At 54.2% G+C, this 24,030-nt stretch overlaps 1 protein-coding gene across 4 annotated transcripts in view; it reads right to left on the bottom strand.

Moving 5' to 3' along the window:
* LOC144799496 (fatty acyl-CoA hydrolase precursor, medium chain-like) overlaps window positions 1-24,030 on the bottom strand; it is a 282,807-nt gene that overhangs the window by 127,188 nt on the left and 131,589 nt on the right. For all 4 annotated transcript variants that reach the window (XM_078670844.1, XM_078670847.1, XM_078670845.1 and 1 more), the window contains one exon: window positions 23,563-23,667. In XM_078670844.1, the coding sequence (XP_078526970.1) occupies window positions 23,563-23,667 (105 nt within the window). The remainder of the gene's footprint in view (window positions 1-23,562; window positions 23,668-24,030) is intronic.

Raw genomic sequence — 24,030 nt, 5'->3', positions numbered from 1 at the left:
CAGCTCTCTCAGTGCCTCAGCCACATCATTGGGGGTTTTGTGATTAGGGTCTGGAACTCCAAATGCACGTAAGGTGGAGGAGCATTCATTGTATTCCAAGTAATACAATTTATAACTGAAATATGTTATTCTTTTCCAGCCATTGCTCTAATTGAGAGATTTTAACCATGGCATCAGGGGCTGATTCATGATAAGTCCATTCATTAGTCAAATTTAACTTTTGCCTCATTACTTGGGCTTCAGTGTGGGGGATGATATTATATCTTGAAGTCACAGCCTTAAAAATGAGCACAGAAGTTCCAAGCATTGGGAGAACATTCATTGAAGGAGTAATATCATGTGGATTTGGTTGAATCATATTTGAGTCAGTTTAGCTAGGGAGCTAGAACCATTAATAAAAACGCATGCAGGCAACGCAACACTGATTTTACCCTCTTGAAGGAGACGATTTGGACTCCAGCCTCAACCAAAAATTAAATAACTTCACAGAGCTCGTACATAGGTCTCCGCCTTCCCCAGCTACAAACGTCTTAGCATCATTATCATGCAAAAAGTCTTGAAGTGAAACACCCTTGTGAGCTCCACACTCGGAGGCGTTGCTCTCTTAGGGGCCGATTCCGATTCGGGAAAAAAACGCTCCGAATAGCCGTTCGGAGCGTTTTTCTAGTACGATTCGTACCAGGAGCCGTACTCCGTACGAGTCGTACAGAGACCGTATGACTCTAATCTCCGTACGATTCTCCCTCGGAACCCGCTGTTCGCGACATCTGTACGGTTCACGGCTGGTTTTTACGACCCAGCAAGTACGATACGTGTCGGGTACGCACCGTACGACCCTTTTTCTACGGGAGCTGAAAACAGCCGTAAAAGCAGAGTTTGCGCCGAAACAGGTAGGAAGAACCCCCCCGGGTACGGTGCGTACCCCCCATGTACGCTGGGTGTACGCACCGTACCCCATGTACGCTGGGTGTACGCATCGTACCCCATGTACGCTGGGTGTACACATCGTAAATGGGGTACGGTGCGTACACCCCCTGATCGCAAGGGTATGCACCGTACCCCTGCGATCATGGGGTGCACGGACCGTACGGTGTGTATGTGTTTGTGTGCTTTTCCGTACAACTCACCCTTACCTGACGTGGACTGTACGAATCGCGTCCTCATACCCCGGTCCGGATCGTACTCGTCGGGTCGTACGGCATGTGTACGAGTCGTACGGCATGTGTATGAGTCGTACAGTTCACAGTTTCAGCCTTGCCATACGTACGGATTGCGACTATTCGGATGGATTCACGGAATACGGATCGTACTATGCAACTAGGACGGACGGGTACGATTCGTACGGAGAGGGCTCCGGATACAAATCGTACGGATGTTTTTTTCCCCGAATCGGAATCGACCCCTTAGTGTTTTACAGATTGTCCCAACAGATTTTAGAGAACTGCTCAGAATGGAAATAGCCTGTCTCTGTGTGGTTTTAGAGAGGCAGTATCAACTAGCATGCTTCTAATAAAGATGACTGCCTCCTAAGCAGAAGCTTTGTAGAAAGTGAGATAGAATGAGGCTTACTCTGTCAACATGCTTTTAATATGGTGATACTCCCAGCAACCCGTTTTATGTCACAGAAGCACTGGTGACTGCCACATTGTTGTCACAAAAATAATCTGGTTGGATATAAGGGAGAAACATGAACTAGAACAACCTTCAGTCCCCAGTATTTTTATACTTGGCAGGTTTGCATTTCACATGCCTCAGCATTGCAACTATGCCCTTGTGTTCAGATGTGGTACATCAGCACAGTGCTCCCCACTTCACATTACACTCATGAAACATGAGATCAGTCCCTCTGAGATGTTTCTAAACAAGTGCAACTGCTGGTAAGTTGAACCCTACAAAACCCAATCCAGAGTTTGTAGCATGCATTGGTAGAAGCATCATGTAGCTTTACTACGATTTTTCAGAAACAGATTAGTCTGAGAATCCGCTTTTAGTCCATTTCTGAACCTCCACTTCTCATCCAAAATGATCACATCTCTTCTAGGTTCTCCTGTGACACGTTTAAGTGATGGATGTCACTTCTTAGAGAAAGATTATTATTGTATGACAGAATATCAAGGACAAAAATAATGCATGGCTCAACTACTGAGAAGGTAAGTTTGGGAGGGCGTGGCCAGGCGCCAACGAAGATGGCCGCCTAGCTCCGGAGCTCCGCCGGGACGACTGCTGTCCCCGACGATATCCGCGTTGATATCCTGGCCGGAGCGCCCTCAGTATAGCGCACCGGCCCCCAGAACAGTTCCGCGGCTGCTCCGCCTCTTGAACGGCGACCGCGCTCCCTGCGGAGGCGAATCGCCGCAGCGTTCGTTTGGCGGGCAGGCTCGCGGTGGCGGCTGGAGCCTGAGCCCGGACCGGCCCAAAATCGAAGCCCCGGCTTGCGGCCTGCACATCGAGGGCCGGAATCGGGCCTCATCTCCGCTATTCCGGAGGGGGGGTGGCCCCGAGCTACATACCGCCTGGACGAGCGTGGCACACATCTGCACTGTGGAGAAGCGGAGAGCCCGACGCAGACGCCGTGACGGCCTGGGGCTGCGGCGCTTCCCGCTGCTGAGTGCCACCGACCATCAGGCACACTCCGGAGGTGAGAGCGCGGGTAATCCGGTAGGGGCCGCAGCGGCAGCCGGTGCGAAGGGGAGCCCACCAACCCAGCCCACGGCCGGGAATCCACATACAGTGCCACCATCAGTGGGGGAGACGATCGCCCCCAGGCCGCTCCGGGGGTGATCTCGCAGGGCCCAGCCGGGCAGCCTGACGCGGAGAACTACAGTCCCCAGCACTCTCCTGGACTGCATACGCGACACAGCCTGCCAGAACGGCCGGACTCAATCGCCGGAGGGTTCAGGTGGGCCGGACGGCTACGACAGGCCGGAGCTGTGGATTCTCCGGTGTGAAAGCCAGACTCCTGCATAATCACTACACGCCTGCCCGAAACACAGGTGGCTACCGCCGACTGTTGGTCACGGGAGAAGAAGCCCGGATCCGCCATGAGGCCCAGAGCGGTGGTCCCGACCCAAACGAATAAACTGGACAAGTACGCGGTGGCCACAGGACCCGCGCAATCGGGAGCAAAGGGTGGAAGCACCTCGGACGCCACCGAACCCTCACTGACGTCCATCATGGCCGCAATACAGACGCTCGGCACCACCCTGGAATCCAAGATGGACAAAGTCACAATTGAAGTCAATCTGCTGCGTACTGACCTGGGCAAGACCACTGAAAGGTCCAAGGCCAACGAAACTGACATAGCGACGCTCCAGGCCTCTTCGAAGCAACTGGAAGGCCGGGTAAATGAACTCGTCCACCGACACCGGCTAATGGCCCAGAGACTCGAGGACCAGGAAGGGAGGGCCAGGCGCAGTAACATTCGCGTCGTAGGTGTGCCGGAGGATTCGGAGAAGCAAAGCACGGAGCTGTTCTTGGAGGACCTCATCCTGAACCATCTTCGGCCGAAGCGGCTCTCCAAGTTTTTCACCATCGAGAGGGCCCACCGAGCCCTGCTCCCCAAGCCCAAACTTGGCGCCCCGCCGCGTACGATTATCGCAAAAATACTGAACTTCCGCGACAGGGATGCCATCCTCCAGGCAGCCAGACAGCAAGGGGACCTGCAGTATGAGGGGACCACCATCAGATTCTTCCCTGACTTCACCTTGCAGGTTCAGCAGGAGCGTCGCTCTTTCATGGGGGTGAAGGCGGCACTCAGAGAGCGAGGTATCAAATACATGATGTTCTTTCCTGCTAAGCTCAAGATCATATTTGGTGGGAAATCCCGCTTCTTCACCTCGCCGGAGACGGTCCAGGAATGGCTCGACGAGCAGGCGCCGGAGGCACAGACAACGCAGAATCGAGACGCCTGGAGGGAACCGGGGGCCCCCTCCCCCGGGTCGGCGGATGGGGGAGCTGCAGGGGGCGAACAGAGCCAAAGGTCGTGGCGCTCCAGATCCAACAGTCCTCGCTGGGATTCCCCTCGTGACAACGCAGCACGGTGAGGCGTCGAACAGTATCTACCAGCCGCTTGGCCGTGACTGCGCTGGCATCCACAGCGGTAAGACTCCTACACTGCTTTGGGATGCGGGCACACTTACCCATGACTATTGTATTACTGGGCTAAACGCCGCATCTCCGTAAACTACTGGGACTTCTGTGTCGGGGACACGGGAAGGGCGGCTGGAGTTGGGACTGGCACACGCGCCTACTACCAGAGTTCCTCGGGGGGGAAGTGGTTTACTCTCTCCGGGGTGGGATGGGGACGACAGGCGCTCTGCTAATTGGGGTTGTGGGTAGTTTGAAGCCTACGGAGCAGGGGGCAGGGTGGGGGGCTAGTTCATTGTGGGGGGGGTTCTACGGACTGAGAAAGGGATTGTGCAACACTGTTCCGCACACGATTGTTCTGTTTGCTTTACAAATTACCGTTGGGGAGGCAATTGGGGGGGGGGGAGTGTTTTCTGGTCATGTGTAGTTCTCCTTGTCAGACTTGGCCCGAGCGCCGTAAGGCGGCCACAGTTTACCTCACACAGTCACGGTTATGGCTAGACGCTGGGAGAAAAGCCTCAAGATCCTGAGCTGGAACGTGAATGGGCTTGGGGATAAACTCAAACGCACCATAGTCCTCCAGTTCATTAGAAGACACCAACCTGACGCAGTACTACTGCAGGAAACTCACCTCCTGGGGAACACATGTCAGGCCCTCAACAGGTTGGGGTACACCCTTGTAGTGCATGCGGGCTTCACGTCAGGTTCCAGGGGGGTGGGGATTTTGATACGCCGGTCACTTCCAATCCACATCACAAACACTGAGACGGACCCGCAAGGCCGCTTCGCGGTACTGTCCGGCAGATGGGAAGGACAGCACCTCAACCTGCTATCGGTATATATCCCGCCAGGCCTCCAATCCTCATCATACGCGGATCTGGGCAAATTGCTCCTCTCTCTTCCCCATGGTCGACTCGTGCTGGGGGGGGGGACTACAATGCTGTTATGGCGGGCACTTTGGACAGACACCCTCCCAGAGACACACCACAAGGGCAGCAATGGCTATCCTCCTTCCTGGAAGCTTTCGGGCTTACAGATGTTTGGCGGTTGCTGCACCCGACAGACAAACAATATACCTTTTTCTCCGGTCCCCACGGCACTTTCTCCAGACTGGACCACATCCTCACCCTACTTACCCAAGACATGACGGTACACGACACGACGCACCTTCCACGCGGCATATCTGACCATTCACCAGTGCTTGCACACTTTACATTTGGGACTCGACGGGAGGGATGTGTGGCGCCCATCAGCGCATGGCACCTTCAATCGGAGGAGACTAAGAAGGCGCTCACGAAAGCGATTACCCAGTATTTCGACAGTAATGAGGGGTCAGTGGACTCCCCGGTCATCCTCTGGGAGGCCTTCAAAACTGTGCTCAGGGGGGAGGCTCTGTCACACATAGCTGGGAAACGAGGGGAGAAAGAGCGCCAGGTCACTGCAGTAGAAGCGGACCTGGCGGCCCTGGAACAAGAGGCGAGTACGACTAGAGCGCCTGCTGTGCACCATAGGCTACGGCTTAAAACGGCTGAATACAAAGAGCTAGTCACACAAGACGCTCAAAGGGCAGCCAGACACACGATGGGCAGGATATACGACCAAGGCGATAAGGCTGGGAAACTGATAGCGTGGCTGGAAAAGAAGCAACAGGCCACCAGGGTGGTCCCCGAAATCCTAACGACTGAGGGGGCGACGGTAACGGAACCCCGGGAGATAGTGGCGGAATTTGCTCGGCACTACAGGCAAGTGTATAGCCGGGTATCGGACCGCCCGGAAGAGGACTCTTTGGCCCTCTTGGCGGACATCCAAATGCCTTGCTTGTCTGAGACGGAAAGAGAAGCCCTTGAGAGCCCGCTCGCTCCCTCGGAACTGCAGCGCGCAATAGTAGACCTACGCCCAGGCAAGGCCTTGGGGCCGAACGGCCTTCCGATTGAGCTCTACAAATTGCAACCGGACGCCCTCAGTAAGCGCCTTAAGCCCATGTTCGACGAAAGTCGAGAGAGGGGCATCCTGCCCAAAGATCAGCGGCTGGCCACTATTGTGGCGATCCCTAAGGAAGGGAAACCTAGGGACCAGTGTGCCTCCTACAGGCCGATCTCGTTGATCAACGCTGAGCCAAAGATCCTTGCCAAAGCGCTCGCAAATAGACTCCAGCCGGTCCTGGCTACTCTGGTTCACCCGGACCAGTCAGGGTTCATGCCCCGCCGTAATACGGCACTCAACATCCGCCGCCTGCACAGGGTGCTCGGTCAGAGGCATAAACTGCAAGAAGACGCGGTGGTGGTCTCCCTCGACGCCACCATGGCATTCGACACCCTTGAATGGCCATACATGCTCGCAGTGCTGCGCAAACTGGGATTCGGACCGAACTTTATATCGTGGGTGCGCCTCCTCTACACCGAACCTTTGGCCCAGGTGGTAGTGAACGGAAAGGCGTCGGCGGTCTTCACCCTCGAGAGGGGGACCCGGCAGGGGTGCCCTCTCTCTCCTCTCCTGTTTGCGCTCTCGCTCGAGCCTCTCGCGGCCTGGATAAGGCAGGATGTATACCTTAGAGGTATAGCATGGACGGAAGAATGGGAAGACAAGATTTCCCTCTACGCCGACGACATCCTCCTATACCTGACCAGACCGCGTAGGTCCATCCTGGCGGTGCTTGACATCCTCAACAGCTTCGGCCGAAATTCAGGGTTTAGAATCAATTGGAATAAATCACATCTGTATGTGCTACGCGGGGACCCCCCAAAACTGCCGGCCACCTGTCCCTTGCAAGTGGCGACGGACGGCTTCACCTATCTGGGAGTCTTCGTCTCCACTGACAAGACGTTGCTATATGAGCGCAATCTACTCCCTCCCCTCAGACGGCTTCAGCGAGAGGCGAAATCCTGGCAGAGTCTTCCACTGTCATTGTTGGGCCGGGCGGCCCTGTTTAAGATGGTGGCGCTGCCTAGGTTCCTATACGCGCTACAGAACTACCCGGACAGAGGGCCCAATGCGTACTTTGTAGCGGTGGAAGGGGCGCAACGTGAACTACTGTGGGCGGGTGCGCCCAGGATCGGACTGCACAAACTCACACTGGGGTGGTACGATGGTGGGATCGCCCTCCCTGACATCCGTAAATACTATTGGGCAGCACACCTTGCCGCCATCAACCAAGGGACATACTGTGATGGGGGCGACCCTGGATACGGGATGGACAGGTGGCAGCTCCCTGGGGGAAACTACGAGGCCGCGCTCTACTCAAGGCCGGGGAGGTACCGACTTACCGGACCGACCCAGCACTCAGTTCAAATTTGGCATATAGCTCACAAGAAGCTGGGATGGTCCAATGTCCTCACCATGTCCACGCCTCTGTGGGCCTCTGAAAAGCTGGGCACGCTGGGACGCACCAAAGGGTTCCGCGGCTGGGACCTGATAGGGATTTCACACATTAGAGACCTATGGGGACCGAAGGGCGTCCATACGTTTGCACACCTACGGGACACATACGACATGGCGCGCACGGAGTACTTCCGATACATACAGGTCCGACATTCACTGCAAGCGAATATCCCACCAGACACCACCTTGCCCCTAGCCTCTCCGCTGGAGGACAGACTACTCGACGGGCACCTTCCAGAACACGCCATCTCCCTCACATATCGTAAACTAATTAATAACCCCCCTGACTCCTTACTTCCTCTTAGAGACAAATGGGTCACTGATGGGCTTGAGATAGATGAAAAGGAGTGGTCTCACGCGCTAGCCTCACCTAGGGAAGTAGCGATTTCGGCCCGACTAAGGCTAGTCCAACTAAAAATCCTTCATAGAGTCTACATTTCCTGCACTAGGCTGGTGGCGATGGGGAAGGGTGGTGAAGGTCTCTGCAGAAGGGGTTGTGGGGGGGATGGCACCTTTTTCCACATACTATGGGAGTGTCCCAAGGTGCAACGATACTGGAGGAAAGTGATCCACTGCATGCGGGAGGTTATGGAGGTGGACCTTCGCCCTGAGGCCAAGCGATGCCTCCTAAATATATGGGAACCCACGGACCTGACATCCAAGGGGAGGGTCTGGGTAACACTTGGTCAGATGGTGGCAAAGAGAAACATAGCGCGACTCTGGGGAGCCCCTCATTCCCCGACACTGAGAGAGTGGCAGAGCGACATGGACTGGTGCATGCTGCAAGAAAAGACAGTCTATGTGACAAGAGGTTGCCCCCGCAAATGGAACGATATATGGTCCTGCTGGAATGAATTTAGAGGTAATATCTGTGAACCCCCCCTGGCCACGCGGGATGGGCAGGAAGACATAGACTAAGATCCCTGCAGGATGGGAATGTCAGACAGCTGTGTTCATTGACACTGCGCTCGTGGCGCCGACACTGTGCTGAAGGAGATCTAACTCACTGACCAAGGTTTCTTGTTTCTAGGGTAGGAGTGGGTGGGGGGGGGGGGAAGTTTCGAAGTTTGGTTCGTTACGATACCCACTTTGTTCCACTGCACGACATCCTAAATGCGCTACTTCTCCGATGGCACAGGTTGATACTTGCTCCTCTCCTATCTTCATCCTATCGCCACCGGGCCTCAGGGATGCCGGTTTAAGGCTGTGTCTGGATAATTACGTACTCACTGCTGACTGCAGGGTAGCCGCCGGCCTCCGGGTTGTAGGCGTGCGAAACAGTGTATTGAAGTCAACATTAATAAAAGCAGTTGAACCAAAAAAAAAAAAAAGAGAAGGTAAGTTTGTAGGGGTGAGTATGGATTATCTTAACTCCACATCTGCATACTGTGAACACCTATTCATTATCAAGGTACATATATATGGGGTTAACATAGGTAAGCACAGGTTTACTATTCGTAACTTGACTTCGATATTTTGGTCCGCAATATTTTTTCCACAATATTTTCGCCCCACAATATTCTGTTAGTCTTATTCTCGTGGAATACTAAGATTTCAGGAAAGTACCCCAGTTTTCTTTAGGACCTGTGTGAATTAGCATCTCCCTAGGCTGGCGGTAAAGCCAATGCCCTTGAGCAGCATTTTAAAATATTTTTTTGAGATACACTACCAGCACATTTGAGCAGCAGCACTTGTATAATAGAGCAGCCCACTGCATAACTGCACAATGCCAGTGTCAAAACTCTAAGGCACTATGTGTAAATTGAGCAGCACCATAGCCAAGCAACACAACAACCATAGTATGGTTCTCTTTTGCAGTCCACAACATAAATTATCAGCAGAACAGACTGTATTGAGCAATGCAACAAGCATAATAGAGAGGATCTATGTATGCTAAATAGAATCAAATGCATTAGCAATCACTAATTGGGGTAAGCAAGTAGCCTACAGCATATTTCAACAGTATACTACTGTTGGACTTGGGCCCTTAGGGCAGGTTCACCCCTAGACTTTTTGCTTGAAATGGTGACCTGGAGATGGTGATTTTTGGATTCTGCGCACTTTCACTGTGTCCCAGTGGAAAGTGCGTGCGCACTCTGAGTGCATGTGCTGAGCTAGGCCTGCCCGCCCATAGGAATGCATGGGGAATGTATGTGTCCCTGGTAGTTCCTGATGCGTGGGGTGTACAGGCTTGAGTCTGGTATGTGTGAACTCGTGAGAGTGAATGCTGCGAGATGGTGTATGCAGCATGTATGTGTCTAGTAGAGAAGCGCCATTTCTAGACATGGCTGTACGTGTGCTGTGAGGGTGCTGGCGTGTGATTGGCTGGAGCTGGCTGGCATGCCAGGCTCCAGGAAGTCTGGATGGGTCTGCCCGGTGGTGAGTGGGAGATCTGCATGAGTAATGTGTGGGAGGAGTGTACCTGTGTCCTGGATGGGCTGGGTTTTCCCCACACAATGCTGGCTCCGCCCCCCTGTGGTGTGTCTAATGACCCAAGCCCTGCCAGTGAATAGAGAGGGTGGTTGAGGTAAACAGAGTACTCAAGAACCAGCTGCGACTGGTTCCGCCCCCACTCTGCACCCTTGAACAAAGGAATACACTGTATAAAAATGGGGCTGTGTCCCCACAGATGTTGTTCTCTTCCAGGATCCTGAGGGGGCTGTTGCTGCTGTCGCTGGGCCAGAGGACCGCCACTTGGACTGTCTCCCTGCCTGGAGACCCAGTGAGCTGGCTCTGGGCCCAGCCTTGCCCCCTGCCTGCCCTGAAGGACTTTGCTGGAACTCTGCCCTGCTGAGGGCATCTGGGAGCGCTGTGCTTGTGCTCCCAGAACCTGGGAGCGCTTTTGGACTTTCTCTGGAGCCACGAAGCGCTTTATTTGTCTTTAGCGCTTGAGAGCGCTTTATTTTAGGTCCTAGCGCAGGGAGCGCTGTAAATTGCCTTTTAGCGCTGAGGAGCGCTTTGCCTGCCTAGCGAGTGCCCACCTCGCTTATTTGGGTTAATTTGCCCCCTGGCAGGTGCCCACCCTGCCAGGGACCTTGCCGTTAATTGCGGGCTTTTACGCGAGGGAGCCCACCCCTCGGTATCTTAATTCCCCGCCTGCCTGTCTCAAACGGGCCGCCGCGCTGCCCGCGACGACCCGGAAGTTCTAGGGTGCGCCGGCCAATCAGAGCGCGGCCCCGACCCACGAACCGGAAGTCCCGCCCTGCTGCTGCAGAGCGAGAGAGAGAGCGAGAGAGACGGCGCCTGTTCTTCCCCTCCGGGGCACCCAAGAGCGTGGGAGAGCCCCGGAGAGAGGGGGAGAAGTCGGGAAGGGAGCCCCCTAGGAGCGGGAGCTCCCGTGAAGAGCCGCCACAACGTCTGCGCCTCCCCACAACCAAGCCCGGTGAGTACAAACGGGCTCCGGGGGCCATTGAGAGTCTGAGTCCCCGAGGGGGGGACTCCCACCAAAGGCGCCCCACGTGTTCGCGGGTCCCCCGTGAGGGACCCCCCCCCCGCCCCAGAGAGGCGGCACCTGTTACTAAGAGCCCTAGTGAAGGGCTCGTGGGGGCCTTACCAGTGTTGAGCCCTGAGAGGCTCAGAGGGGTGCATTTTGATTTCGTGAGTGCCCACATCAGGAGTTAAGAGCCCAGAGAGGCTCAGGCGCCACCATTGTTCTAGAGCCCTGAGAGAGGTTCAAAGGTGCCACATTCATGTTTAAGAGCCCAGCGAGGCTCAAGGGGCACACCTTCATTACAGAGCCCAGAGAGGCTCACAGCCCCCATTGTTGTTGCAGAGCCTAGAGAGGCTCCCACGTTGGCCCCATCCATTGCCACACAGCTGCCCAGCACTTCGTGGGCAGCTGCCACGTTTAGGCCCTGACATTGGGACACAGGGACTGCCACAGGTGGTGGCTAATGTGAGTTTTGCGCTATTGTGTCCTGCACCTCTGAATGTATTGTTGATGCATCATGTGTTTTCCTCCCTTACACCTCTGAATGAATGTTATGCATTGCATCATGTGTTATGTTCTTACACCCCTACAGGTATTGTGATACATAGGTGGTTGTTTTCTCCCTAGTGCAGGTGGTGCTAGTGAGGTCCTGTTACCAGTAGATACTGGTTGTGTGCTATTTTGTGCTAAAGTACATTTATATTTTACCTTCTAAGTGCTGTTTCTGAAAGTGCTACTTCTGATCCCTGACAGTGGTCCAGGTGGCCCTGTCTTGTAAATATCCCCTTGTAAATTCTGCCCGTGCCTCTGGCACATTGTAAAGTGTGTGTTTTATCTAATGTGTTTTGGTGTAATACAAAGGCTATTTTTATATAACCTTGTGTGGAGTTTCCTTTGTGGTGGGCCTTTGGTTGTTGTTGCTGGGGTGCATGCGCAAATACTTAGCCTACATCGCCTCCAAGTTTAGCCTTGCTGCTCGCGCCACGTTACCTAGAGGGTGAGTAGGGGTTATCTTGGCGTGTAACTCCCTTGCCCTGACTTGGGTGTGGTGGTCTCTGACTGACTTTGGCGAAAGCCCTGGCCAGCCGGGGATCCCATTTCCAACATTGGCGGCAAGCGGTGGGATAAGGATTTGTGTTTGCGTTGTACCTTGGTAGCAGCTGGCTGCACCACAAAACTCTGCATTTTAGATGACCACATTTTAGGGGATTGTTTTTTTTGGAAGTTTCATATTTTCTTCTCCTCAAGGTATCATTGTGCAATTGTGTCAGTACATTTGTCCCCTACCCTGCGCCCAGAGTCGGTACCTGTGTCACTTGTGGTCAGGTTGAGGAATCAGGGGTGGTAGAAACTGCCTTACCAGTCCGAGGGGAGGGTTGTGTGTGGATGAATGGTGTGTGGCACTAGGCAAGTGAGTGTGAGTTCTCTGGGGTAGAGAGCTTGCTGATACCTTTGTGAATTGTGTACTCCTGTGTTAGCTCAGACCCCTAGGTTCCCTGTGTGATCTTGTCTCTAGAACGTCTGCCAGAATGGATCTTGTTTTTGATTTCAGTGATCTAGATACCTACAGTACGTGGGAGCTGGTAAGGTTCTGTGAGGAGAGAGACCTAGGGAGGGGTGAGTCAAACTGGTACGACCTTAGGGACCGCCTGGTCAGATGGCACGATGGTCACTGGGATCGTGAGCGCAGTGAGGAAAGGGTCTGGGCCCCACACCAGGAGGGTGGTGGGTCTGTGGGGACCCCTGAAGATTCAGAAGAGGAGGAAGAAGATGACAGCACCTGGATGCCAGTAGAGAGTGAGGACCCCATAGATAGGGAGTCCCTTGCTGGGTCCAGCGTAGGAGGCAGCGCCTCATCCCTTTCCCTGTCCCCAGAGGAGCTGGAAGATAGGAGGAGAGAAAGGGAGCACCAGCTGGCTTTAGAAAAGCTCAGGTTGGAGCATGCCCAGGCTATGGCGCAGCTGGAGCTTAGGAAGCAACAGCTAGAGACCGAGATGGTCTTAGCGCAGGAAAGGATAGAGGAGGCTGAGAGGGCCTCCACCAGAGGCAAAGTAGCTCTGGAGGATAGACTATCCCCTGCGCGCAGTTTTAATTTTCTGGATTCCCCGGGGAGGGCTGAGTCCAGTGGTGGCAGCTATTTAGACTTCAGTGCAGAAAGTCCCCTACCCCGTGCCCAACGTATGGTCCCTTGTTCCCAAGAGGAGGAGTTAAGGTTAAAGTTCAGGGGCAGTAGGAAACCGCCTCAACAGAAGTGGGTTTTTTTTATGGATGACTGTTCTGATGCAATGTGGGATTGGCTGGCGGCTAGCTCGGATGATGAGAAAGACGGAGTACTGAATATGTTTCTCAAGGAGCAGTTGCTCAGTGTTGTTTGTCCAGAGTTGCGCCAGCACCTGTTGAAGTCTGAATCCCTTAATCCTTGGGCGCTTGCTGAGGAAGCAGAGCGCTGGGAGAGTGATAAAGGTTCTCTAGGGTCATTAGGGAGTGACTCCAAAAGTAGTGGTTCAGGTATCTTCCAGCCCAGCGTGGTGGAAGAGGCTCAGTGTAGCCCAGCTAGGTCCCAGGATAGCGAGGAGGGTGTAGGGGCTCACTGCCTGGCTCAGTGGAGCAGGAGTGAGGGGGAGACCGAGGTTCCCCGGACGCCCGAAGCCCTGCCTCAGGACTTGGATGGTTTCTGTAGGGAACACCAGGTTGGGGACCTAGGCTGTCCTGTTAGTCCACTTGAGGAAGATCTCCTAGTGAGTAGAGGACCTGGAGCGTCTGTAACCAGAGCTCCTATGGTTCTAGAGTCTGGCAGTACCGCTCCGGTAGGGAGGGTACAGGAGTCCAGAGTGAGGAGTGATTGGGGGAGTTCCCCAGTGGAAGGACCAGTGGGTCAGGGACTACCCAGTTGGGCTAGGTTCCCGTGTAGTGACCATGGTAACACCACTTCTGGTCTGGGGGATCGTCACGCACTGTCAGGTGGACAGAGGGCGGGAGATCTGCGCCAGACAGACAGTCACACAACATATGTCTCATTTGTTAGCCTCAGGGGGATGGAGTGTAAGTCCCCAGAAGTCCTGGAGTGCCAGGCAATTGTTCCACCGAAGGTTTTAGACCAGAGGTTGGAAGGCCAGGTTCAGGATCAGCCTGACCTGAAGGGTAGGATGACTGTAACCAGTGTCCTGACCGGTTCTTCTTCCAGAGGAACTTCTCCAGGTGGGAGAGGGCAGACCTCTGGAAGGGGGTGCAGAGGGTGGGAGAGCCCCCCTCTGACCCCGGTGCAACCTGAGTGGATAAGCCCTGGGTTGGAATGGCGTTCTAGGTGTACCCCTCGCCGGAGGAGGAGGAACCCTAGGAGAAGAGGTAAGGGGAGGAGAGCCTTCCCTGAGACTCCTGGTCCGCCTGAGGTTGTAGGCCCTAGGCTGGAGAACCAGTGGCAGTCTAGTCCTGTCTTGCAGACAGGAAGAGTGGAAAATGGCCGCTATGTGCCAGGGGTTACTACCCCCCGCTCTGCGAATTGGCAAGGACCAGTGGCACCTGGGTGGCCCAGGGCCTGGTCCTGGCCGCGGACAGCTCGGGAGTACCAGTGGGGTAGCCCAGTTGGTCCAGACAGTGTGTTTAGAAGGAATCCCATGGGTTCACCGTGGCGTAGAACAGGAGGGTGTCCCTGCAGTTGCGGGCCCGCGTCCGTGTTCTATCGCCCCAAGCAGGGAAGTCCATCACGGTGGTGATTGGTCTCCCCTGCGTTTTGGCTGGAAGGGGGTTGTGTTGGACTTGGGCCCTTAGGGCAGGTTCACCCCTAGACTTTTTGCTTGAAATGGTGACCTGGAGATGGTGATTTTTGGATTCTGCGCACTTTCACTGTGTCCCAGTGGAAAGTGCGTGCGCACTCTGAGTGCATGTGCTGAGCTAGGCCTGCCCGCCCATAGGAATGCATGGGGAATGTATGTGTCCCTGGTAGTTCCTGATGCGTGGGGTGTACAGGCTTGAGTCTGGTATGTGTGAACTCGTGAGAGTGAATGCTGCGAGATGGTGTATGCAGCATGTATGTGTCTAGTAGAGAAGCGCCATTTCTAGACATGGCTGTACGTGTGCTGTGAGGGTGCTGGCGTGTGATTGGCTGGAGCTGGCTGGCATGCCAGGCTCCAGGAAGTCTGGATGGGTCTGCCCGGTGGTGAGTGGGAGATCTGCATGAGTAATGTGTGGGAGGAGTGTACCTGTGTCCTGGATGGGCTGGGTTTTCCCCACACAATGCTGGCTCCGCCCCCCTGTGGTGTGTCTAATGACCCAAGCCCTGCCAGTGAATAGAGAGGGTGGTTGAGGTAAACAGAGTACTCAAGAACCAGCTGCGACTGGTTCCGCCCCCACTCTGCACCCTTGAACAAAGGAATACACTGTATAAAAATGGGGCTGTGTCCCCACAGATGTTGTTCTCTTCCAGGATCCTGAGGGGGCTGTTGCTGCTGTCGCTGGGCCAGAGGACCGCCACTTGGACTGTCTCCCTGCCTGGAGACCCAGTGAGCTGGCTCTGGGCCCAGCCTTGCCCCCTGCCTGCCCTGAAGGACTTTGCTGGAACTCTGCCCTGCTGAGGGCATCTGGGAGCGCTGTGCTTGTGCTCCCAGAACCTGGGAGCGCTTTTGGACTTTCTCAGGAGCCTGGAAGCGCTTTATTTGTCTTTAGCGCTTGAGAGCGCTTTATTTTAGGTCCTAGCGCAGGGAGCGCTGTAAATTGCCTTTTAGCGCTGAGGAGCGCTTTGCCTGCCTAGCGAGTGCCCACCTCGCTTATTTGGGTTAATTTGCCCCCTGGCAGGTGCCCACCCTGCCAGGGACCTTGCCGTTAATTGCGGGCTTTTACGCGAGGGAGCCCACCCCTCGGTATCTTAATTCCCCGCCTGCCTGTCTCAAACGGGCCGCCGCGCTGCCCGCGACGACCCGGAAGTTCTAGGGTGCGCCGGCCAATCAGAGCGCGGCCCCGACCCACGAACCGGAAGTCCCGCCCTGCTGCTGCAGAGCGAGAGAGAGAGAGCGAGAGAGACGGCGCCTGTTCTTCCCCTCCGGGGCACCCAAGAGCGTGGGAGAGCCCCGGAGAGAGGGGGAGAAGTCGGGAAGGGAGCCCCCTAGGAGCGGGAGCTCCCGTGAAGAGCCGCCACAACGTCTGCGCCTCCCCACAACCAAGCCCGGTGAGTACAAACGGGCTCCGGGGGCCATTGAGAGTCTGAGTCCCCGAGGGGGGGACTCCCACCAAAGGCGCCCCACGTGTTCGCGGGTCCCCCGTGAGGGACCCCCCCCCCCCGCCCCAGAGAGGCGGCACCTGTTACTAAGAGCCCTAGTGAAGGGCTCGTGGGGGCCTTACCAGTGTTGAGCCCTGAGAGGCTCAGAGGGGTGCATTTTGATTTCGTGAGTGCCCACATCAGGAGTTAAGAGCCCAGAGAGGCTCAGGCGCCACCATTGTTCTAGAGCCCTGAGAGAGGTTCAAAGGTGCCACATTCATGTTTAAGAGCCCAGCGAGGCTCAAGGGGCACACCTTCATTACAGAGCCCAGAGAGGCTCACAGCCCCCATTGTTGTTGCAGAGCCTAGAGAGGCTCCCACGTTGGCCCCATCCATTGCCACACAGCTGCCCAGCACTTCGTGGGCAGCTGCCACGTTTAGGCCCTGACATTGGGACACAGGGACTGCCACAGGTGGTGGCTAATGTGAGTTTTGCGCTATTGTGTCCTGCACCTCTGAATGTATTGTTGATGCATCATGTGTTTTCCTCCCTTACACCTCTGAATGAATGTTATGCATTGCATCATGTGTTATGTTCTTACACCCCTACAGGTATTGTGATACATAGGTGGTTGTTTTCTCCCTAGTGCAGGTGGTGCTAGTGAGGTCCTGTTACCAGTAGATACTGGTTGTGTGCTATTTTGTGCTAAAGTACATTTATATTTTACCTTCTAAGTGCTGTTTCTGAAAGTGCTACTTCTGATCCCTGACAGTGGTCCAGGTGGCCCTGTCTTGTAAATATCCCCTTGTAAATTCTGCCCGTGCCTCTGGCACATTGTAAAGTGTGTGTTTTATCTAATGTGTTTTGGTGTAATACAAAGGCTATTTTTATATAACCTTGTGTGGAGTTTCCTTTGTGGTGGGCCTTTGGTTGTTGTTGCTGGGGTGCATGCGCAAATACTTAGCCTACATCGCCTCCAAGTTTAGCCTTGCTGCTCGCGCCACGTTACCTAGAGGGTGAGTAGGGGTTATCTTGGCGTGTAACTCCCTTGCCCTGACTTGGGTGTGGTGGTCTCTGACTGACTTTGGCGAAAGCCCTGGCCAGCCGGGGATCCCATTTCCAACATTGGCGGCAAGCGGTGGGATAAGGATTTGTGTTTGCGTTGTACCTTGGTAGCAGCTGGCTGCACCACAAAACTCTGCATTTTAGATGACCACATTTTAGGGGATTGTTTTTTTTTGGAAGTTTCATATTTTCTTCTCCTCAAGGTATCATTGTGCAATTGTGTCAGTACATTTGTCCCCTACCCTGCGCCCAGAGTCGGTACCTGTGTCACTTGTGGTCAGGTTGAGGAATCAGGGGTGGTAGAAACTGCCTTACCAGTCCGAGGGGAGGGTTGTGTGTGGATGAATGGTGTGTGGCACTAGGCAAGTGAGTGTGAGTTCTCTGGGGTAGAGAGCTTGCTGATACCTTTGTGAATTGTGTACTCCTGTGTTAGCTCAGACCCCTAGGTTCCCTGTGTGATCTTGTCTCTAGAACGTCTGCCAGAATGGATCTTGTTTTTGATTTCAGTGATCTAGATACCTACAGTACGTGGGAGCTGGTAAGGTTCTGTGAGGAGAGAGACCTAGGGAGGGGTGAGTCAAACTGGTACGACCTTAGGGACCGCCTGGTCAGATGGCACGATGGTCACTGGGATCGTGAGCGCAGTGAGGAAAGGGTCTGGGCCCCACACCAGGAGGGTGGTGGGTCTGTGGGGACCCCTGAAGATTCAGAAGAGGAGGAAGAAGATGACAGCACCTGGATGCCAGTAGAGAGTGAGGACCCCATAGATAGGGAGTCCCTTGCTGGGTCCAGCGTAGGAGGCAGCGCCTCATCCCTTTCCCTGTCCCCAGAGGAGCTGGAAGATAGGAGGAGAGAAAGGGAGCACCAGCTGGCTTTAGAAAAGCTCAGGTTGGAGCATGCCCAGGCTATGGCGCAGCTGGAGCTTAGGAAGCAACAGCTAGAGACCGAGATGGTCTTAGCGCAGGAAAGGATAGAGGAGGCAAAGTAGCTCTGGAGGATAGACTATCCCCTGCGCGCAGTTTTAATTTTCTGGATTCCCCGGGGAGGGCTGAGTCCAGTGGTGGCAGCTATTTAGACTTTAGTGCAGAAAGTCCCCTACCCCGTGCCCAACGTATGGTCCCTTGTTCCCAAGAGGAGGAGTTAAGGTTAAAGTTCAGGGGCAGTAGGAAACCGCCTCAACAGAAGTGGTTTTTTTTTATGGATGACTGTTCTGATGCAATGTGGGATTGGCTGGCGGCTAGCTCGGATGATGAGAAAGACGGAGTACTGAATATGTTTCTCAAGGAGCAGTTGCTCAGTGTTGTTTGTCCAGAGTTGCGCCAGCACCTGTTGAAGTCTGAATCCCTTAATCCTTGGGCGCTTGCTGAGGAAGCAGAGCGCTGGGAGAGTGATAAAGGTTCTCTAGGGTCATTAGGGAGTGACTCCAAAAGTAGTGGTTCAGGTATCTTCCAGCCCAGCGTGGTGGAAGAGGCTCAGTGTAGCCCAGCTAGGTCCCAGGATAGCGAGGAGGGTGTAGGGGCTCACTGCCTGGCTCAGTGGAGCAGGAGTGAGGGGGAGACCGAGGTTCCCCGGACGCCCGAAGCCCTGCCTCAGGACTTGGATGGTTTCTGTAGGGAACACCAGGTTGGGGACCTAGGCTGTCCTGTTAGTCCACTTGAGGAAGATCTCCTAGTGAGTAGAGGACCTGGAGCGTCTGTAACCAGAGCTCCTATGGTTCTAGAGTCTGGCAGTACCGCTCCGGTAGGGAGGGTACAGGAGTCCAGAGTGAGGAGTGATTGGGGGAGTTCCCCAGTGGAAGGACCAGTGGGTCAGGGACTACCCAGTTGGGCTAGGTTCCCGTGTAGTGACCATGGTAACACCACTTCTGGTCTGGGGGATCGTCACGCACTGTCAGGTGGACAGAGGGCGGGAGATCTGCGCCAGACAGACAGTCACACAACATATGTCTCATTTGTTAGCCTCAGGGGGATGGAGTGTAAGTCCCCAGAAGTCCTGGAGTGCCAGGCAATTGTTCCACCGAAGGTTTTAGACCAGAGGTTGGAAGGCCAGGTTCAGGATCAGCCTGACCTGAAGGGTAGGATGACTGTAACCAGTGTCCTGACCGGTTCTTCTTCCAGAGGAACTTCTCCAGGTGGGAGAGGGCAGACCTCTGGAAGGGGGTGCAGAGGGTGGGAGAGCCCCCCTCTGACCCCGGTGCAACCTGAGTGGATAAGCCCTGGGTTGGAATGGCGTTCTAGGTGTACCCCTCGCCGGAGGAGGAGGAACCCTAGGAGAAGAGGTAAGGGGAGGAGAGCCTTCCCTGAGACTCCTGGTCCGCCTGAGGTTGTAGGCCCTAGGCTGGAGAACCAGTGGCAGTCTAGTCCTGTCTTGCAGACAGGAAGAGTGGAAAATGGCCGCTATGTGCCAGGGGTTACTACCCCCCGCTCTGCGAATTGGCAAGGACCAGTGGCACCTGGGTGGCCCAGGGCCTGGTCCTGGCCGCGGACAGCTCGGGAGTACCAGTGGGGTAGCCCAGTTGGTCCAGACAGTGTGTTTAGAAGGAATCCCATGGGTTCACCGTGGCGTAGAACAGGAGGGTGTCCCTGCAGTTGCGGGCCCGCGTCCGTGTTCTATCGCCCCAAGCAGGGAAGTCCATCACGGTGGTGATTGGTCTCCCCTGCGTTTTGGCTGGAAGGGGGTTGTGTTGGACTTGGGCCCTTAGGGCAGGTTCACCCCTAGACTTTTTGCTTGAAATGGTGACCTGGAGATGGTGATTTTTGGATTCTGCGCACTTTCACTGTGTCCCAGTGGAAAGTGCGTGCGCACTCTGAGTGCATGTGCTGAGCTAGGCCTGCCCGCCCATAGGAATGCATGGGGAATGTATGTGTCCCTGGTAGTTCCTGATGCGTGGGGTGTACAGGCTTGAGTCTGGTATGTGTGAACTCGTGAGAGTGAATGCTGCGAGATGGTGTATGCAGCATGTATGTGTCTAGTAGAGAAGCGCCATTTCTAGACATGGCTGTACGTGTGCTGTGAGGGTGCTGGCGTGTGATTGGCTGGAGCTGGCTGGCATGCCAGGCTCCAGGAAGTCTGGATGGGTCTGCCCGGTGGTGAGTGGGAGATCTGCATGAGTAATGTGTGGGAGGAGTGTACCTGTGTCCTGGATGGGCTGGGTTTTCCCCACACAATGCTGGCTCCGCCCCCCTGTGGTGTGTCTAATGACCCAAGCCCTGCCAGTGAATAGAGAGGGTGGTTGAGGTAAACAGAGTACTCAAGAACCAGCTGCGACTGGTTCCGCCCCCACTCTGCACCCTTGAACAAAGGAATACACTGTATAAAAATGGGGCTGTGTCCCCACAGATGTTGTTCTCTTCCAGGATCCTGAGGGGGCTGTTGCTGCTGTCGCTGGGCCAGAGGACCGCCACTTGGACTGTCTCCCTGCCTGGAGACCCAGTGAGCTGGCTCTGGGCCCAGCCTTGCCCCCTGCCTGCCCTGAAGGACTTTGCTGGAACTCTGCCCTGCTGAGGGCATCTGGGAGCGCTGTGCTTGTGCTCCCAGAACCTGGGAGCGCTTTTGGACTTTCTCTGGAGCCTGGAAGCGCTTTATTTGTCTTTAGCGCTTGAGAGCGCTTTATTTTAGGTCCTAGCGCAGGGAGCGCTGTAAATTGCCTTTTAGCGCTGAGGAGCGCTTTGCCTGCCTAGCGAGTGCCCACCTCGCTTATTTGGGTTAATTTGCCCCCTGGCAGGTGCCCACCCTGCCAGGGACCTTGCCGTTAATTGCGGGCTTTTACGCGAGGGAGCCCACCCCTCGGTATCTTAATTCCCCGCCTGCCTGTCTCAAACGGGCCGCCGCGCTGCCCGCGACGACCCGGAAGTTCTAGGGTGCGCCGGCCAATCAGAGCGCGGCCCCGACCCACGAACCGGAAGTCCCGCCCTGCTGCTGCAGAGCGAGAGAGAGAGCGAGAGAGACGGCGCCTGTTCTTCCCCTCCGGGGCACCCAAGAGCGTGGGAGAGCCCCGGAGAGAGGGGGAGAAGTCGGGAAGGGAGCCCCCTAGGAGCGGGAGCTCCCGTGAAGAGCCGCCACAACGTCTGCGCCTCCCCACAACCAAGCCCGGTGAGTACAAACGGGCTCCGGGGGCCATTGAGAGTCTGAGTCCCCGAGGGGGGGACTCCCACCAAAGGCGCCCCACGTGTTCGCGGGTCCCCCGTGAGGGACCCCCCCCCCCGCCCCAGAGAGGCGGCACCTGTTACTAAGAGCCCTAGTGAAGGGCTCGTGGGGGCCTTACCAGTGTTGAGCCCTGAGAGGCTCAGAGGGGTGCATTTTGATTTCGTGAGTGCCCACATCAGGAGTTAAGAGCCCAGAGAGGCTCAGGCGCCACCATTGTTCTAGAGCCCTGAGAGAGGTTCAAAGGTGCCACATTCATGTTTAAGAGCCCAGCGAGGCTCAAGGGGCACACCTTCATTACAGAGCCCAGAGAGGCTCACAGCCCCCATTGTTGTTGCAGAGCCTAGAGAGGCTCCCACGTTGGCCCCATCCATTGCCACACAGCTGCCCAGCACTTCGTGGGCAGCTGCCACGTTTAGGCCCTGACATTGGGACACAGGGACTGCCACAGGTGGTGGCTAATGTGAGTTTTGCGCTATTGTGTCCTGCACCTCTGAATGTATTGTTGATGCATCATGTGTTTTCCTCCCTTACACCTCTGAATGAATGTTATGCATTGCATCATGTGTTATGTTCTTACACCCCTACAGGTATTGTGATACATAGGTGGTTGTTTTCTCCCTAGTGCAGGTGGTGCTAGTGAGGTCCTGTTACCAGTAGATACTGGTTGTGTGCTATTTTGTGCTAAAGTACATTTATATTTTACCTTCTAAGTGCTGTTTCTGAAAGTGCTACTTCTGATCCCTGACAGTGGTCCAGATGGCCCTGTCTTGTAAATATCCCCTTGTAAATTCTGCCCGTGCCTCTGGCACATTGTAAAGTGTGTGTTTTATCTAATGTGTTTTGGTGTAATACAAAGGCTATTTTTATATAACCTTGTGTGGAGTTTCCTTTGTGGTGGGCCTTTGGTTGTTGTTGCTGGGGTGCATGCGCAAATACTTAGCCTACATCGCCTCCAAGTTTAGCCTTGCTGCTCGCGCCACGTTACCTAGAGGGTGAGTAGGGGTTATCTTGGCGTGTAACTCCCTTGCCCTGACTTGGGTGTGGTGGTCTCTGACTGACTTTGGCGAAAGCCCTGGCCAGCCGGGGATCCCATTTCCAACAACTACACATCAAGGCAGCCCCTTCACTTAACTGACTAAGAAGCACTTGTGGCATCACTGAGAAGCACCAAAAGGCAAATCTAACCGACATACTGTGACAATACTTTGGTTCATGGCACAGCAAGTCATGAGCAACTTCTCGACTCCCCTGCAAGTCGGTGCCTCTCAACTAGACGTCTATGCCAAACACCATTTCAATTGTTGGTGGGCTCTGAAGTTAGTCCCACCACAGTCTGCTAAGCAGCTGCAATAGCTATACACACCCCAGGGGGTTGCAAATACTGGTGGAGGGCACCAACAAAGAGAGCACCATGCTCGACTGAACCAAACATGTACGGTTTGGTGCTTTGGTGCAGTTTAGGGGCCACAGAGGAGAACAGGTTGATCTGTGGATGCTCTGTGCTTGGTGGAGAGGAAAGGTAGATGTTGGGATAGTGGCACAAGGCAAGTCTACTCTACAGATTGCATCATGGAGACACAATAGAACTACACAGACAGTGGATCGATCAGCTGCCATCTTGGATACATAATAAACAAGGTGCATACTCTCAAACTGCCATTTGCAGCTTTCGTGGAAGTTGCACTAGCTGGGGGGTGGAAGAAGAGTGGGTGATGAAATTATATATGTTATCTTCAACTCTAATAGATAAATATGGATTATGGAGTTTTCAAAATGTAGTTATCAGTAGAAGGGTGTTAATAATATGGGCTCAATTATCCACACGCTCTGTGGCCTCCCTCGGGAAGGTGAGTAAGTGGCCGAACAGTGGGGCGGGTATGTGCTTTCTGCGACTCTCCCCTCTAGTGAGAAGATTGATCTCTTATTTTTAACCTCTAATGTAAAATGCAATAAGCGACCGCTTTTCCATTTTAATACAAGTGAAAGTTTTTCCCTTCGCCTGCTGGGCAAAAGATAATTAATTTTCACTGTAATACGTCAGGCAACATCTTTTCACTCTTTTAAGGAAACATTCACTTAATATTGAGCCTTAAAAAGGAGCTGATGTGCAGGTTCCACTGATACCATAACTAAACAACACAGCCGGCTGTTGCATTACATATCTTGAATCGCCACCCTTGGACGTGGCAAAATCTACAGACCAGAATGTTATGAACAATGTTATGAAATAAGGATGCATTCAGTATCTTGGATTATGACACTTACCCCATTCAGAAAAGGCTTTAAGATCTCCTCCTCAGTTTTCTTCCTCATGCAGCTTACAACAGCAGCAGAATCAGTTAAATCACAGCCAGTGGAATTAGCAACCTCCTGCAGGTGATTACAGAAACGAACAAATCATGTGTACATGACAAGAAATATTCCACATGGTGTTTACCTTCATCTAAGCCATAAAAGGAAATGAAGCAATGTGCTCCACTTTGAACCATGTCAACAATGCAAATGAAATTAATATGTTGTTAGGCAATAACACATGCATATGAATATGTGTGATTTTATTTTTGGAACAAAAAGTAATATGCTCCTCACCATTGACGTTATCTCCCATAGCGAGGGGGGCAATTTGCAGTTTTTACTGCCCTTTACCTCCAGGATTTTGCTGACGCTAACATGCAAAGAAAGCCGACCTGTATGTCTGCCCATCTAAATTAGGTGGGCCGACATATAGGTCAG

This window comes from Lissotriton helveticus, chromosome 12 (assembly GCF_964261635.1).
Source record: "Lissotriton helveticus chromosome 12, aLisHel1.1, whole genome shotgun sequence".
NCBI lineage: Eukaryota > Metazoa > Chordata > Amphibia > Caudata > Salamandridae > Lissotriton > Lissotriton helveticus.
This window is presented reverse-complemented; position numbering and strand designations above follow the sequence as displayed.